Source organism: Pelmatolapia mariae, linkage group LG6 (assembly GCF_036321145.2).
Source record: "Pelmatolapia mariae isolate MD_Pm_ZW linkage group LG6, Pm_UMD_F_2, whole genome shotgun sequence".
Lineage (NCBI taxonomy): Eukaryota > Metazoa > Chordata > Actinopteri > Cichliformes > Cichlidae > Pelmatolapia > Pelmatolapia mariae.
In genome coordinates, this window is record NC_086232.1 from 31,551,394 (window position 1) to 31,569,728 (window position 18,335).

Below are 18,335 nucleotides of genomic sequence, written 5' to 3' on the forward strand. Positions count from 1 at the left end.
TTCGACAATCGCTTCTGTCATCTGCTTCCAGCGTCGCATAGTCAGGATCTTGGAGAACTGCATTCGGGCGCGTCTGGGGGGGATGAAAACCCCCCTTTCTGGCCCGTATCATGTACGCATATAGACACATTCGTGAGACCATAAAACCAGATTTAGTCAGAGCAGTGATGCGCATATTTATATAACCCTGTTATCATAAGAGCTTTTAGAAATTTAGAGAAAACATTAATTTATAATCATCAAAATCTTTCTTGGCAGTTATTGTAATGGCAATACAAGTTAATAGCAGTTCACAGTCAATGCAAAGTGAAAGAAAGTTCATTTTAGTACAAAGCCTTTCTTAGAAGATGGTTACCACAACACATCCTTCTTCCATTTGCCAAACTTCATGGATTTCTTTCATATGTCTTTCTGACCAGCTAAAATTTGTTTCTACTGTTTTGTTTCCGTGTTGTAAACTAAATGGTTATCTGCCACTCCACTGCTTTGACTAGGATAAAGCAACTATTGTGTTAGCATAGAAAAACTAGAGCTCTCATGAGACTTTGTTGCTGAATGCCAAATCAATAGAATATGTGTATCCAGCATGACTTTATTTCCAGTTACACATTGTTTGTCATTAGTTATTTCATAATTACATAACATAATTGGTGTTGAATTAAATGCTAACGTAATAAATGATAAAAAATAATGATTCTCCATTGATAATTAAATATAATATTTATATATTGACCGTTGATGAACCCAGGATTTGAGAATAAATGCTGCTTATCAGTGCCTAATATTACTGAGTATTTGGTATCTACAGAGCCTTAAAAGCTGTCAACATATTTTCAGTTATTTCCATTTAAGATCTTCAGGTATATATAATTGCGTCAAGTACTGCTATTCACACTAATTGATAAAGCAAAAGAAAAAAAGCTTAAAATTATTTATTTATCCTCCATGTGTTGCATAGGAGCTTGGATTTTGTAAACTTAGCTCCCTTAAATGTATGTTTTTATGAAATATATTTATTAGTAGATGAATAAGGGGCAACCACATTAACTATAGGCATTCAACTGTTTAAGTAGACATACAATTTTGTGGAAAACACTCCAACTGTGCCAGCATGGGAGTGTTTTTCCCATACTGACACAGTATGCACAATAAAATGAAGAAAAAAACTGTGTAACTTCTCAGATTACTGTGTGTGTTTGTCTGCTTGTGTGTAATATCATTGTACACTTTAATAATACATTGTTGTGCCATTTTTAATATATATAATAGACAAGCAAAGCAAAACACTGGATGAGAATTTCATTTGTATTGTTTTGGCTTGTCATTAACTTTTTAAAAACTGTATTTTTCTATCTCATACCTTTTTCTAGGATGGTATGGGGAATCTCCGGGTGACCAAAGAAGGAGTGAGACTTGAAGGAGTGTCAGAATTCTTATTGCCTTTATATGTGAAAGAGATCCAGTCTCGTAGGGTAAGAACACGTCCATTTGTGTGTGACCATTTGCATGTATATGTATATATAACATTATGTGTGTCTGTGCTCGATACTGCTAAGAAAAAAAAGCCCTGCCCCATTATAGAAGAAAGATATATGAGTTGATTGCGTGCCTCTGTGTACACCTCTGTATTCCAGCCTCTATAATTAGCAGACATCAGATGTTGTTCCCTGCAGTCAGGGTCTATTTGTTATGTGTGTAACATAATATAGCTGTACATATGAACCACCACTTCCCTGTCTCCATTCATCATACACAGAGTCATCATCGATCTCAGCAGCTAAGGCAACATGGACACTTACTTTACAACGACACTTGTGTCAATGTGTGCACATGTGCTTGTTTATGTTTTTATATGAAATCGAGCAGGGGGCTTTGTCATGCTGCCACAAAGATATTGTATGGGTGTATTCATGTTGAGCGAATGGGATTCGAAGAGGCTGATGTTCAGTTGCACAATAAGAGATTAATGGTACGGTAAAGTAGAACAGAAAGAAACAGGACAATACATTTATGAATGATACCCCATGCAGGTTTTTTTTATTATTGTTTTATTAGTGTTCAACTAAAATTCTTGGAAGATAAATGTGTATAATCCCAACATTGCTCAGAGATGTTCTATTATCCAGATAAAGCTAATGGTTCTTCACATGAAGTGTGACAAGTAGGGTTGTAGAATAAGTAAAGGGAGATGAACACAAATGAAGGGGAGAACAAAGTAATTAGGGGAGAGAACAAAGAAGAGAAGTGAAAAAGGCAGAAGTGTCATAAATGTTTTTAGTTGGATTCACATTCACATTGTTGCATAATATGGCATGATAATCCAAAGAAATTCGAAAGAATCAAGAAAAAAATATATTGTGGCGAGCTCAGACAAGGAGGAGACAGAGGTGTCCTTTGTCCTTGCTTCCCGCGAGTTAACCAGGGAGCACAGCCGTTTATTAGCATTCACAGAAACACAACAACAACAAAAACGTGCTCTCTCCACCCAGAAACGCACAGTCGCCGAGAGAGCGCGTCACCTTTAATCATGGCAACATAACGCTGCCGCCTGTAACAACAGAACATAGCTGTCAAACCCCAAACAGCCCTGACCCGCTACATAGCCCCCACCTAAGGGGTCAGTTGTCCCCGACAACCCCATTACCCAACACAAAGTCCCGCAAATGTCCAGGTGTCTTCTTTCGGCACACAGGCTGCCACCAGCATCCCGTGCACCAGCGGCTGCTGGAGCGAGCAGTCGGTACGGTGAGAGCCTGTCCTGGTGCAACACCACCATGCGCCCTGAGCCCGGCATGTGGATCCAGTACACCACTTCTGTTAGCCGCTCCACGACCTCCACCGGCCCTTGACAGTGACTGCACAGCCTGGGAGACACTCCTCTCTTGCGAACCGGGCAGTACACCCAAACCTTGTCGCCAGGCACGAAAGCTCCCCCTCGGCACCTGGTGTCGCAGGCTCTTTTCTGTTGTACTCCGGCACTGGCCTGGGCCTGGCGGGTGTAGTCATGAACTACCCGCAGCCGCTCCCTCCGCCTCCTGTAGCAGTCCATGGCCACCAACACGCGCCGGTTCCCTGACTCGGTGATGGGGAAAGGCCCTAGGACGTCCACTCCCACTCTCTCCATCGGGGCCCCCACCAGATACTGCTGCACGGGGGCAGTGGAGCGTTGAGTTAGGCCCTTTCGTGGCGTGCAGGTGTCACAGCAGTGCACATGAAGTTCCACATCCCGTCGGCAACCAGGCCAGTAGAACCGTCCCCTGAGACGGCGGAGAGTTTTGGCATTCCCATAGTGGCCAGCCCCTACTGAGCCGTGAACAAGCTCAAGCACCTGCGACCGCAGTGACCGAGGCACCAACAGCTGCAGGAGATCCTTGCCCTGACCGGGGGCCTGCCATCTCCAGTATAGGAGGCTGTCGTGGGTCTCCAGATTGTTGTACTGGGAGTGGTAGGCCTTCACTTCAAGCCCCTGTCCCGACACCCCCGTCAACCCTCTGCGTTGTGCCGCCTCCAGCCAGGCCCCCACCTGAACCAACGTCGCGTCAGCCTCCTGCTCCCGGTTCAGCTGCTGCGTGGTCAGCCATCCCCCTCCACTGGCTGTGGCCTGAGTAGTAGCCACGCCCAGTGCCTCCTGGGCCCGCTCCTCCTGTCGTTTCGAGAGGGGCAGCCGGTGTGGGCGCAGACAGATGGGTTGAGCAGAGCCGGTGTCGATGGTGTGCTGAACCAGCCGCGTCTACCTGCAGTCTTTGTCACTAGCGGCAAAGATGTCCACATTCTCATCCAGGAGGCACCTCAACCGCTGGCGCTGGTCAACGGTGAAACCTACGCTGCTGCGCTGCCACAGGTTATCAACAGCTTGGGTTGTCTCGGTCGAGGGAGGTTTGTCGGGCCTAGAGGCTGGGGCTGAGTTGAGTAGAGATGGTCCAGAGCCACCGGCATCCGAAGTCTGTTGAGCGGCAGCTGCCTGAAGCCCGGCTTGTGTGTCTTTGGTCCCCTCCATTCCCTGCTTTTGACCGCACTGGAGGGCCACAGTCTCTGTACCAAGAGTGATAGCCAGCTTCGCGGTGTCAACGCAGGCCCCCCAGCGGGTCAGCAGATCAAGGCCGATGATGCACTGGTCCTGGATGTCAGCAAGCCAGAAGTCATGCACCAGCTCCAGATCCTTCACTCGGATCCGCAACGGTTTCTTCCCCCGCATGTCAGTCCTCTCCCCCGTCACCATCATCAGCTGGGTGTCAGTGGGTGACCAACCCATCACAAGTGGCCCGGACGTCCCAGGGAGCACCCCAGGTTGTATTAGGGAAATGGTAGACCCCGTATCCACCAGGGCCCGGCAGGGCTGGTCCTCAACACACAGCAGCTCAGGTAGAGCCCTTTGATGTGCCCGACTCGGCCCACCACTGTGCATCGCCCTTGGAGGGGGGCAGAAAGCTGGAGCGGTGGTCCCCTCGCTACACCGCTCCCCCCCTCGTTTCCCTGAGGCTGCGTAGTTCTGGTCTTCAGGGCGGGAGCCGGGCAGTCGCGCGCCACGTGGCCAGGCTCATCGCACTGGTAGCAGCGGTCGGTCGGTCAACGGGTACGCCTCCGGGGCACCGAGGGCTGGAGCTGGCATATCTCCGCGACCTCCCCCTCCCTGTCGCAGTCTGCGACTCTGATTTGGGGATAGTTTGGGGGGGTCACCTGCTGGTTAGGTCGCGAGGCGAGCACCAGCTCGGCCCTTTCAGCCTCAAGGAGCGCCTCACAGAGAGTTCAAGGCATGGCCAGACGGACGTGTTGGTACAGTCGCTCTGGAAAGAGTCCTCGCAGAAAACCATGCAGGCTAAGCTCCTCACGGGCTGCTGCTGGGAACTCTGGGTAGCCACGACGAGCATACAGCAACACATGAGCTGCAAAGGTGCCCAGGCTCTCCCCTGCCCGACGGCTCTGGTTGGTCAGCTGCTCCCTGCTCTGATCAGTGGAGTGCCGCTGCCCAAATCGCCTCTCGAGGGCCATGGTGAGGGCCTGGAGCTCATGCTGCTCTGTCATGATCCCATGACATTCAGCATAATATTCAACAATTATTCAATTTTCTGTTCAGGAATGCAAGTAAACTATAATTTGGCATCTCAATCAAAAACTAATAATGTGCATTGCTATTTTTTCTGCTTTTTTTGTCCTCATTACTCATTCACTTGAGTTCATACATGAGCTGAAGTGATTGAATTAACCTACTCAGTAGTTTGATGTAATAATTCCTAATGGCATGCCGAAAGTAAAATGATTTACTTGATGGATATTGTTTCTAAACACTGTAGCTTCTTTCTATTCAACAATATATATCTTCAGAGATGTCAGAGAAATTGCTGTTAATGTATGTATTCCAGCATTAATATTTATCAAGTGTAATCTGCCATCTTACTGTATTCCCCTGAATACTTTATTACGCACTCACATCAGCGTGAGTAAACCGATTTGACTTTATCTCAATGTCCTCTCTCCAGTATTGCCATGAATGACGCAGTAATGTCTAATCTGAACATAGAAATTGAAGTACAGTGGTCCCTCGTTTATCGCGGGAGTTGCGTTCTAAAAATAACCCGCGATAGGTGAAATCTGCAAAGTAGCCAACTTTATTTTTTACGATTATTATAGATGTTTTAAGGCTGTAAAACCCCTCACTACACACTTTATACGCTTTTCTCAGAAAGGCACAAACATTTTCTCTCTTGTTTAAACACTCTCAAAGTTCAAACCTTCGTAGAAAAATAAGTCCAGTATTATAGAATAAAACCAAAGCGCAAAACATTTCGTCAACATTGTTGTGTTTGTTGGAGAAAACTGACAAACATACAGGTCTACAGCCACTCAGGACGCAGAACACAATGCGCTATAAAAAAAACCCCCCAAAAAACATTCAAAATTGCACAAAAAAAATCCTCGAAACAGCGAGGCCGTGAAAGGTGAACCGCGTTATAGCGAGGGACCACTGTACATGTTATTAACCTTGTCTCACGAAGTCCCTTAGTAAAATTTTCTTGGTAGGTATAAAGCCAATTTAAGTCACTTGAGCACAAAACACATTATGACAACAGATGACAAACTATGTTGTTGACAGAGTGATAACAGTTTGCTTATGCGTGCCTTTTTAGCAACAGACTGTGTGCTTTGGCTGTATGTGATTTTCTACTATTGTATCTCTGAGTCATCATGTGCACCTTTTTAAATAGCTTTCATACTTTTACCCCCAAATGTTTCTCCTTTACTTTATTTTGAATAGATATTGATGTTTTGTGTTTCTGTGAAGGCCGAGGTATATTTGTGTATTTGCAAGTTTGTGTGCTTGAGCTGTATGAATATATTGCTTTACATGAAAGCAAACAGCAGGTTGCCCTCACATTTTCTAAACAGCATGCATGCTCTTATTTTGATATTGACAGTTGCCACACTTTTACTGTGAAGTTTGGTTGCATTCTGGGAGAGCATGCTGAATAAGAAGTATCCCAAAAAAAAAAAAATCTTCTTAAGAACCTTGGGTCTACTGCTTGTTTTGTGAACAGATACAGAACCATAGTAAGGAATAGAAAAAGAAATAAGCCTAGGAGTAAAAATAAGGTGCAGGAAAAAATGCTGTGATAAGGGAGTATATTGCAAAGTTAATTTAAAAAAAAGCTACAAATGTCGCTTTATCTTACACTGTTTAGCACCTGCTGGGCAGTACAAATCATCTGATTTTTCCTGGATACATAACAGAAATGTTGTTGCATCTAATTTAAAGAGAAAACATTTCCCCCAAATGCAAAGGCTATAATGCACCTGATGACAAATTTCCTTTTCAAAAGTTTTTTCTAGTAGACAGTCATTCCAAAGTTTGAATTGTGCAATGACATACCCCACAACTTCTCATAGAATCGAAGCGATCACTGAATAAATATCCATAACTTTCCATGACACAGCATGCCCAAACCTAACCATAAAAAAACTACCATGAATAAACAAATATGCAATTCTAATGTCTTTACTCAGTTACATAAGCTGGTCCTAATAATTACATAATGGAATAAGCTTCCTTTGAAATCATAAACATAGCACATTATTAATTGTTATACATGATATTTGGTCATCTTGTCTCTTTGTATGTAATAGTTCAAATCACACCCATTCACAACCTTTGTAAATACAAATCATTTGACCGTGTTGTTTGTGTATTTATTTATTGGCATGAGGCAATAGTAGTACTAAAAACTTAAAAGTTCATTAAAGACAAAAGAACAGCAAAGTTATTGCTATGTATCAGCATACATTTTGTTTAAAAAAAAAACAACAACCAAGAAAATATTGTTCACTGAAAGAACAACTGAAATATATTGAAATATACTGACTTTCTTCTGCTCCCTTATTCTCAAGGGGTAGCTCCACATTTTTGATTTGACAGATTTTTACACCAGATGTGTACAGGATATGTTATCCTGCGGAATTACAATGCAAATCTAAGACACTTTGAACATTTTCATGATGTGAAATACATCTGTTGCTCTGACAACACTGCCTGTTTTAGCTTGTATTTGCTCTGCAGAATAAAATGCAATGTAAATATAGAAAAATCCATAAATATCTATGCAGCTGAAAACATCAGTATTCTTAGTGCTCTTTAGTGGACTTTTTAATGCTTATGTATGCACGACCATGAGGGTTCTGTCACTGGTGTTTTCCAGAGTGTTCCAAAATAGATGTCTGCAATTAATGCAGATAGTGATGTAGTTCATCATTTATTATTTTGCTAATATTTCCCAACTGCGGATAACTTTTTTTTTTTTTTTGTCAAAACACAACTTTTTATTAAATACATACCTTTCCTTTTCTCTAGCAATGTGCTTCCAATCTATGAAATGTAAATGAATGGTCAAGAAATGCACAGATACAGTAAATTAGGATTTGGTTTAGGTTTATTTAGCCAACTGAACTTAAACGAGTAGTCAGCTGTAGGAAGTTCTGCAATAAAAAACAAACAAAAAAACTCCTTAGACAAAGAATTTTCAAGTGTTGGCAACCATGGTAGGAGATTGCTACATTAATTAGTACTCAGAGGTTTTGTATAGTTTGGGCGATACAGTATTTCTACAAGCCATCAAAAAGTGGGGGCACAAAAACAGGGGAGAAAATAGAAAATAGAGCCTGGGATCAGTGGGAGGCTGCAGCTCAGATATGTGTTTAGCTGTTCACCAGAAAAAGTCTAGGATCTGAAGAGAAAAAATATTTGATTGTGATAAAGAATAAATTTCAATCAGAACTGTGACAGATTTATTTTTCACTATATGATTTGTGTCCATAATATGAGCCTAATTTTGGTGTGTTTGGTGTCCAAAAGACAGTTTGATAATCCACAAAAGTAAATAAATACTGCAAATATGAAAAGTTTAATAGCTTTTTTAATTTTAGAAAAAAATATATGATATAAAGAAATGTAAAAGAGCAGAGGAAAAGGATGAAGATGACATCCCTCCCACACAGCTGTATTTTGTCTTGCTCAAAAACATCACATCTTTACACACAAACATTTTTGCATAATCGAGGCCATCCCCCAGCAGTGCATTGTCGGAGCAGTAAATGGAACATTGTGACTCCAAGTGAGAGCTAAATACAGAAAACTGCATATAAACCACACACTAACAGAAAGAGAGACATGGGGAGAAAGTAGATTGGAGGGGTGGGTTGTATAAGCTGAGTGCAAGAAAGAGAAACATAATTGCTAAGAGAGGAAGGGAAGGAATAGAAAAAAAGAGGGAAAGGAGGTCACAGTGAAGTAAAGAAGTGAGAGGGAAGCAAAGAGACACATGCAGGTATAAAGAATGACTTCAGAAAGACTGAAAATACCAGATCTAACAATGCCAAGTTTAACATCCCAACATGAATTGCAATTTTTGGCATGTTGTTTGTAGACCTCTGATTGTGTTTCACATTTTTATTTGCTGGATTTAAATTTGAAGTACATTGGAAAGGACAAATGGTATAATTACAGTGTATTTTTGTTGCACCTGCCTTACAGGTAAATAGATTACTGTGTAGGCTGAGTGTGAGGTCAGATAAATCAGCATTGCTCACAAATTTGGCAAAATAAACCTGTCAGTAAACTTATTTAGATTTGTTTTTAAGCCAGGTGGTAATGATGTGCTCAGAGATTTTGGGGGAGAAACAGTTGGAGGTTATGCTGTTTGTGTGTGGGGGGGTGCATGTGCACAGGCACATTTGCAGGTCATGATCATAAACCAGAAGAACAAATGAGGAAGAAAATAACACCTAGAGCACAACTGACACCATCAGCACACATTCCCAGTGTTTGAGTACTTCCCAGCATACTTGTATGGTGTACCCAGTACATATAAAGGCTGTGTGGGCACAGAATGAGGCCCGTAACAGATTAATGGTTAATCTAGGTGCCAGCCATGCTTGGAAGACACCAGACACATTAGTTTGTATGCATTCTGACTGTAAATGTAGAGCTGCATAGTGTAGGACACTTCCACTGCTTCCACTTAAATTTTTTGGTAGCCATTCTCAGCAGATAGTATGAAATAGTTTAGTATAGTAAACAAATGTATTAGAGATCAATAGGTTTGGATGCACAAAGGGGTGGGCCAAAGATTCCCAGTTTGTCTGATCTCTAGGCTTCTTTCTAATGCTGAGCAATTAATCAAAGATTAATTAAGCCCCACATTCAGAATTAGTAATCTATGTGATCTGACTAATCTAAGTACTTCTGTTTTTTTTTTTTCTGTTAATGTTTTCCTCAGTGGATATGTTGTCATGTGACTCCACCCCATCCAGTTTGTGTCACGGAAGCAATATGAAGAAAAAAGTTAAACACTGAGCCTAAACCACAAGTTAAACAGCTTATACCAAACAAAAATGCAACGTATTTGAACACATTTTACAAAGATGACTGTGACACGATTGAGGACCCGCACACACAGTTCGCATGTTACTACACGTTTTATTTGTTTGTGGTTTTTTCCAACACTCGGTCGGGTGTGGGTGTGTGCCAGTCACACACACAACCACAGCTCAGGTCCTGGCACATCGTTTATAGGGGAGACATGATCAACTGATGGAGCTCAGGTGTGTGTCAGCCTCCCCTGACACCGCACCCCAACCCACCGCTCCACCCCTCCCCTGCAGCTGAGCCACAAACCACAACCCGCCACAACGACATTCAACAAAAAGAAATTAAATGTAAAACCTGTGGAAAAAAACAGTTTTAATAATCAAAGGTAATACCATTAATCTGTTTCAACACCTGGAGCACAATCATATTAGCAAAAAATATCCTAGCTTTAATAGCTGAGCAAATTTAAAGTACAAAATGTCCTTTTACTTCCCTCCTGAATCTAAAACTAGGTGTTTATTAGACTAAAAGTCAAAGGCTTTGGGATGATGTTAAAAGTAGCTTTCGGGGGTGCTTCATGGTGTATTGGTGTTTTTCAACTTTCAGTCCTTCTGTATTTCACTCTTTCTATTTTACATCCACAAAGATCTTTCCTTAGTGACACACAAATACATGACTGCATCCGTTCACATACACACTCAAACACTGACTCTTGCCAGTAGGTCCTATAATTGTCCCCACAGGGACCCTATGAGGACCTATCACCACCATGGGAGGCACACAGAAAACTTCATTTATTCTGTTCTTGCTGTCCCTCTCTTTTTGATTCAGCTTTTCTTTTATGTGCCTCTGTTCCCTTTTATTAGGCCTTTCTCTCTCTACCCCCTGTCTATGACATTTCTTTCTCTCTGCCACTGTACCCTTCTTGCTACGTCAGTTCTTGGTCTGTATTTCTCTCTCAATCCTGTACTGATGCTAGCTCCCCAGAGACAGGCATAGTTAGATGTAGTAGACTGCCTGGATAGGGCTTCACTTCCTGGGAAGGAAAAAAAAAATACCTGCACACACAGTGGAGATCTATATGTAAAAGGAGTTAGGTAAGATGTAGGAACAGTCATGTCATATGGAGCGAAACCTATTAAAAAACAAAAAAACTGGAAAAGAGATGTGTGAGATTGAAAAACAGGAACGATGATATAAAATGACAACAAAAAAGTTCAAAGCAGCAATCATTAAAGAACTCCAGTCTTCCATGTCCTGTACTGCAGCTTCAAGGAATGCTGAAACATACAGGGGATGGGTGCCATAACTTTATTTTTTGCTGTTTGTCAGTTTTAGATTTATTACTCCTTCTTTCTGCCTCATACCTTCTCTGTGGTTCTCCTCTGGGGACCTGAGCTAGCTGAAACTTCTCCAACTCCGGCGCTGTAATTGAATAGCAGAGAGTTCTAATGGAACATTAGGCTGTTCCTGTCTTGGCAGGACCTATTGATTTTGACTTTGCAGCATTGTAAACAGTCTCAGATAAATATAACTGAACGGATGCAGACCTTAGTATAAACTATGATTCTGAGGCTGTTGCTGTGGAACTGTTGCACTGTGGCTGGTATCACGCGGTTTTGCTTGACGTTGATAGCATATGACTTACGAGAGCTCACGCTCACAACTTTCTCAGAAGAATAACTGCATGTAATGTTTTATTCCTTTGTTTTCGTGTTTACATCTTTTGTTTATAATTAAGAAAATGTTTCAAAGCTCAGCTGTCAAGTACACTTGATTTTAATTGCAATCACCTGAAGCACATGGTGTAGGTTGGTTTCTTTATAGTTTTTCATTATGCTATTTTATTTGGGATAGAGCTAGGCATGCTTTTATGTCTACAGCACTATTTATCTTTGTTCATTGTCATTCCATCAAAGGGTCACCTTTCATTAAGATGAGTAAATGAATAAAATAAAACATGTGATAAAAATTGGACACACTGTCAAGTACAATAGCTAGAAATATTATATTTGAGTTGTTTGTGATATGGGTCATTGAAAGTGCACAGTGCAGAGAGACTGATGCAATTTAAGGGATATTAGACACTGTCAGTATTTCATTATGCACGGCATAGCAATAGCAATATTTTTTTTCTAAAGTTCAGAACATATTTGACTAACTTTACAAGGTCCTTAAATTTTGTCAGGCTAGAACAGTCGCTCTCAAACTGTGGGGCAAGCCCCGTGTTAACCGGCATAGAGTCACTGCAAGATGTGCTGCTATATTCTATGTTTGTGTCTGTCCTGTCTGGGCAAATGTCCAAATTCCTGTGTGTCCATTGTATAAGTCTCTGATACATATGTGTGTCCCAGATGTGGTCATGACCCATGTAAAAATAGACTCCATTAACATTTAATAGCATTTTTTAGAATGTCAGAAGAATGAAAGTCACATTGGCCCTAGAGACGAGAGAGGAAACGAGACAAAATGAATAAGAATATTAATCCCTTGCTCTTAAAGATCATTCAATCCCTCCCTCAAGCTGCTGTCTCAGAGGTCACATCATCTAAAAGCCACAACAAATCCCCTCATCACAAAACTTGACTGGAGAGAAAGGGCACATCATGCCATACCATGTTAAATCTAAGAATTTTAATAATGCTGTCATTAAAATGAAAATCGCTTGACCTAAAGTCCATCAAAATACTCTTCCAAGTTTCTTGTCAAGTTGTAACTCTGCCTTTGGCAGCAAACCAAAAACCCTGCATTAGCCAACAAGATGGTGTTGTACCATCCAAATGCTTTATCCTACATATTTATATGGACAACATCAAAGTGAATTAAACTAACTCAGCATAGAACTTTTAATTTGTGTGCAGAGTACTGAGCTCTACTGCACTTTCATAGCCACGAAAACTGCAAGGATGAATATAATTTAATAAAAAAAAAGCATGCTAAGGAGATTAGTGTAATAATATTGGCCTCCATTATTGAAACCTTGACACAATGTAAAAAATAAAAAAATAAGACTGGAATATTTTCCTAAGCCTTTCCTTTCTAAATCTGACTCAACATGCTTACTGTAGTACTAATGTTGAAAAAGCAATACATTCTCTTGAACAACTCATTTCCTTATTCCTTATAACCAGTCCTGGCTCAAGGCAGCACATCCCTCGACATCCATAATTGCTGCATTGCTGGCATAAAGACAGTAGTAACTATTGAGCACAAGGCTATCAACTCTGTGCCAGCACTCCAGTTAACATCTGATTTAGTGAACTACACACACTCAGGGTCATTCATTGCTGGCTGGGCTTCTTCTTGAGTGCTGTTTTATTTTCGATTTTATTACCTAAATCTAAAGTTAGCCCCATTTAGCACTGTGCTTGTTCTATCCTTCAGTAAAAACCATGACCTCAGATATATTATGGCAGCCACAATTTATGCAAAAAGAAGAATTGCAATGCTTCGCTTTAAAGCATGAAGAGCTGATATTTCTCTGTATTTTCAACTTTGAATACCCTCCAATCTTGGTTTCTGAGTAGTAATTGGCATAGTGATCAGGCGAGCAGATAGCTTTGTACAGTCAAATTTATCTTTTAGCCCATAGCTATTTTCAATGATAGCATCAGTGGAAAAATGAGGGCCTATATTAGGTAAAGGGACAGCCAAGATAGAGATGTTTCATTCTCCACCACGGAGTGCCCGTTTACTGAAGTGTTTTAAAGCATGTGTTGAGTGTAATCACCAGGTCATGTAGACTGCATAATACGTATGTCATGAGAGGAATTTATTTAACTACATGTGGCATGAATACAGCATGGTCACTTTTAAGTAAAGCGGTTGGTTTGGTATGGCCAAATCCTGTTAGCAATGTCCACTCCCTTACATCTTCTTTAAACTATGTTATAGAGTCTGCTTAGCCAGTTATCATTCAGCACATAAATATATACACACTTTTTAAAGTACATATAAAGTAATACAATAAATATGAAATTTAGTCTTCATAAAAAGTACATTTACACACACTTCCACATGTATACAGACATATCTGCCTATACACTCAACTACCATTCATTCATATATTCTATTTTGATGTGCTTGTGCTAAAATTACTCTCTGGCCTACCGCTGTTAAAATATACCTAACTGACAGTCATTGTGTTTACGCACACCCAAGCACACACCTTGGACCTACAGGTATTATGTTTTCACACATTGTTTCCATGGGAACACTCCACTGTGTGAAATTAATTAAGGGTGGACATTTGAATTAATTAACTAGGAGTGTGGCATTACACTCCTCTGGCCTTATGACATTAAACACACACTCACATACACACACATTCTTTCCGTAAGAAGACACACAGATTCAATTTAATTACCAGTGTGCAGATCACTGGTACAATGTGGATCATCCCAAATTACATATTGTACTATGGCTGCATGTGTGTGTATGTAACATTAATGTGAGTACAAAAGTATGTGCTAACTTAGCTGAAGTGGCAGGCACACAAATTCCCAGAAGCTAATATTCGACCAAATACCTGTGTTTTCAGTTTAAAATGGGCACAATTCCCCCACCCACTGGCTTGAAAGGCAGCTTTCTGCTCTGCACTGGAGCATAGGCAGCTCTAGTCAGTTGGAATTCATTGACGTTACAACTGTGACCCAGTTTCCCAGCAAAAGCACAACACAAAAGTAAATAAAAACTTTTGTCTCACTCGTGCGGAATAGCCCATTGTCCACCGGTGAATCTGCATACTTATCATAATCAAACTGAATATTGTTCCATGAAATTCAACGATGTGTTCACATTAGGCAAGTTCTCTGCAGGTCTGGTTTTGCTCTTACACAGAAGTAAATATCATTCATGCAAGCTATGTAAGCTATGCTTATTATACACCACTGTAACGCCTTTATTCCGTAGCTAAATAGGTCTTGAGCTGCCTATAGCAGCACCAAGTGCCAAAGTCCTGTCCTGTCCTGGGCAGACCCATTTAATCTTAAAACCACTATAGTAGCATGCTTTATTTCGATGTGCAAGAAGGAGAATAAAGTTAATAATATTTTGCTAAGACCTTCTGGAAATTACAGGTGGCAAATTTCCTGTCATGATAAAAAACAGCCTCAGGCTGAGTAATACATTTACAAATGCATGGGCAGAAACCTTAACGTAAACTGAAGGGACAGCAGTTAATGCTTAAGGTCTAGTGAATAAATTCAAGAAAATAAATAAATTCAAGACTCTGGTGTGTCTTTTCCCTGCCATCAAAGCAGTAAAACTTCTTTTTGCTGTTTTGTTGTTTTAGGGATTGTTGGTTTGTTGCAATTCTCCAGTACAAAGATTTGTTAGATGAGGGAGTATGTGTGCAGTTTTCCTGAAGTCTGTTCGCCAGGTGATTTATCTAAGCTGGTTTTATCTACTATTCATTTCTTATGTGATCTTTCCATATTGCCCCAAAAAATTCTTAACGTGCAGAATCGATGCTGTCAACAATTTCTTGTTTGTGCTTTTAGCAAAGTATATACATAAAAAATGTAAACGTTCTGAGGAACTTCAGACAACCTTTCAGAAAAGACTGAATATCTCTCTGGGGACATCTCAGGCCCTCCAAGGTTTGGAGGCCTATCTCCCCCCACCACTTCCCCTGCCGGTGGCAGACGCCCTCAGACATCGATGCGTTGGTGGTTCTTTGTGTCCGGGGGTGGGCGTCCGGGTACACACCGGCTCACTCCTTGGTGGCTGCTTATCCGGGCCTGGAACCTGGGGCTCGCTCGGGCCACTTCGGGGGTGGGGTGCCCTCGGCCTCTCGGCCTGGGGCTCGGTCACTCAGGCACAGCTGGCTGCCGGCGGAGCTCACGGGCACGTCACTGCAACCCCCCCTGGCTTCTGCTCCGTGGCTGCTGAGTGATCCCTCATCTGGGACTCTCCTCAGCTCTTTCTGGGACAGTGGCGCGGCTGCCCCTCTGTTGGTCTTCCTTGGTCTCTTGTGTTCTGGGGGCCTCTGGATGTCTGGAGTTTTGATCTCCTCCATACCTGCTTCATGCCCTGGAGGATGGGACTGTGGCCCCCCACACCCTCTAGCAGATCATTACATTAAGGAACCTTTTAAATACAAGCGCGCTCATGCTCACAGGTGTACACACAGGTGATCACACACACAAACTACACCCTTTTTGGCTCCTACCTCAAAGCACACTGTGCGCTGTCGATCTTACGTGCTGCACAATAATGTTTAATATTAAGTATGTAGTGTTATATTCCCATATATCATTGTGATGTTGTTTATTCTATTACTCTCGTTTTCTTCTGCTTGTTTTCTTTTTTCTTTCTCAACAGGTGATCCAGGTGATCGATATATGTATTTTTTGTCTGCTTATTTTGTTGGTTTTTGTTTTTTGCCCTTTATCCCCGTCCCTCTTCTCCGCTGTTTTTTTTTTTTTGTTTTGTTTTGTTTTTTCCCCCCTCTTTCTTTCTCCCTTTTCTTTTCCCCTGTCCCGTATCTAGCAAGTAAAAAAAATAAAATAAAATAAAATAAACAATAAAAGGTAAATCAAATGGACCATTACGGCAAGGCTGGGATGGTCCATTTGGTAAAGTAAATCCGTTGGGCATCTTTCTTCGCCTTTAGACAATAATTCTGATGGCAAAAGAACCAAACGGGACAGGTTTAAAAAAAAAAAAAAAAAAAAAAAAAAAAAAAAAAAAAGAAAAGACTGAATATATACATAATCAAATAGATATAACAGAATTGCACACTGAATGGGGAAAGGTTATGGCCAACCATATATGTCTCATTTGAAGCAGGTCTAATCCAATCCCCAGAATAGCTGCAGTCTTTCTTTTCGACTCTACCGACCTCAGTGCTTAGATAGATTTCTTAAGGTAATTTAAGCTACTTTAGATTTAATTTTTAATTTAATTAAGGAATGAAGACGTAGATAGACAGACAGACAAACAGACTAATAGACAGACAGACAGACAGACAGATCTGGAGCCAGCGCAGTAACATAGCAATAGATCTGCCACTAAGAGAATCCCTGTGCTGTACTCAAATGCCAAACTGGTACAACTGAGGTGATAACTGAAGAGCCTGTTTTCCCTTAAGATGTTGGAACTTGGCAGAACTGTAAAACAGGAAAGCCAATTATCATAGCAAAACAATGGAAAAATTCTATGAGTGTGAGGCTCTAAAGATGGCGTTTGGGAAATTCAGTATTCCAGCCAACAATACCTTGTCTGTAATTAAACTGGCGATTCATAGCTTAGCCAGAGGATTGTTCCATATGCAACAAACCTGAATTCTGAAATCACAACACATAGGAGAATAAATGAAAATGCCCTTAAGCTTTAATCCAAGGGCCAAAGATGAGACACTTGGAAATTGAATTCAGTGAAATTCACTGTGTGTGTGTGTGTGTGTGTGTGTGTGTGTGTGTGCGTGCGTGCGTGTGTGTGTGTTTTATTTATTTTTTTATTTTCTTCAATAAACAATGTTACAATATTGTTTATTGTCATATTTTTACCCTAAAACCCTCTAAGTCCATGATCACTGAATCATTTCTTTGACAGAGAATTACTTGAAAACACTTGACTACACATAAACTATTACTGGCAAACATAACGTATCAAAATCCAGGTGGGGTGTTGACAAAGCAACTGGTAAACATAATATGATTTCTCAGAGACACTAGTATGAAAGTGTTGGCCAGCATGTTCCTGTTGCAGTTGCCTGTTTTATTAAACTTGATGTGATATCTCCTCTGCATCATCAAGGTTTTCCTTCCTAACGTGCTAAAGGTATTATTAAAAAGATTTTCACGCTGCTCTCTTCCTTCTCTACACATATGTTGGCCAAAGTGGTCAGTAAGAGAAAACTTCTGTTACAATGATAAATCACTGAAGTTTATCTGTTTGCTAGTTGTAGCTCTGTTTCCACACAAGGCACAGCTCCTAACTAATCTAAGAGCTGTGAAAGCAGAGCCAACTACAGTCTGTCTACCGTCAGTCTCCGGCCAAAGACCTGAGGTTTATCCACAATACACATGTACAGGCACCCTAAAAAAGCTGCTGGCAGGTTCTAGCCAATGTTAATGTGGGACTGACAAACTTGTGAAATGGAGACACGCTACGGTTTCCAGTGGGATCCAAAGCAAGCGCGCTTCATGCAAAAATAGGAATGGATGCAAACAAGCAAAAAGCTTTATGACAGAACACTGTTTGAGATGAAAAGAGAGGGATCAGTTTACTTTGGTGTATTTTAATTGATGTCTATTTTTAGGTTTGACTAAGTAAGCACTGCTTGTCCTGATGGAAAGCCACTGATAAACGGTAATGCATAAACAGTTGTTAAGACATACAGGACAACTGCTGGTTAGGTCTCCAGGAAGATAAAGACCCAGATTAGTGTGTGTGATAGGCTGTAGAGTAAAACTATATAAACCAAAAACTTATAGGCAGTCCTAATATAAAGAGAGCAAAGACTTAAACTAGA

At 41.1% G+C, this 18,335-nt stretch overlaps 1 protein-coding gene across 1 annotated transcript in view; it reads left to right on the forward strand.

Annotated features, from left to right (window-relative positions):
- Positions 1-18,335, forward strand: part of LOC134629330 (zeta-sarcoglycan) — a 355,873-nt gene that overhangs the window by 236,893 nt on the left and 100,645 nt on the right. The window contains exon 3 of the mRNA XM_063476578.1: positions 1,371-1,472. Coding sequence (XP_063332648.1) covers positions 1,371-1,472 — 102 coding nt within the window. The remainder of the gene's footprint in view (positions 1-1,370; positions 1,473-18,335) is intronic.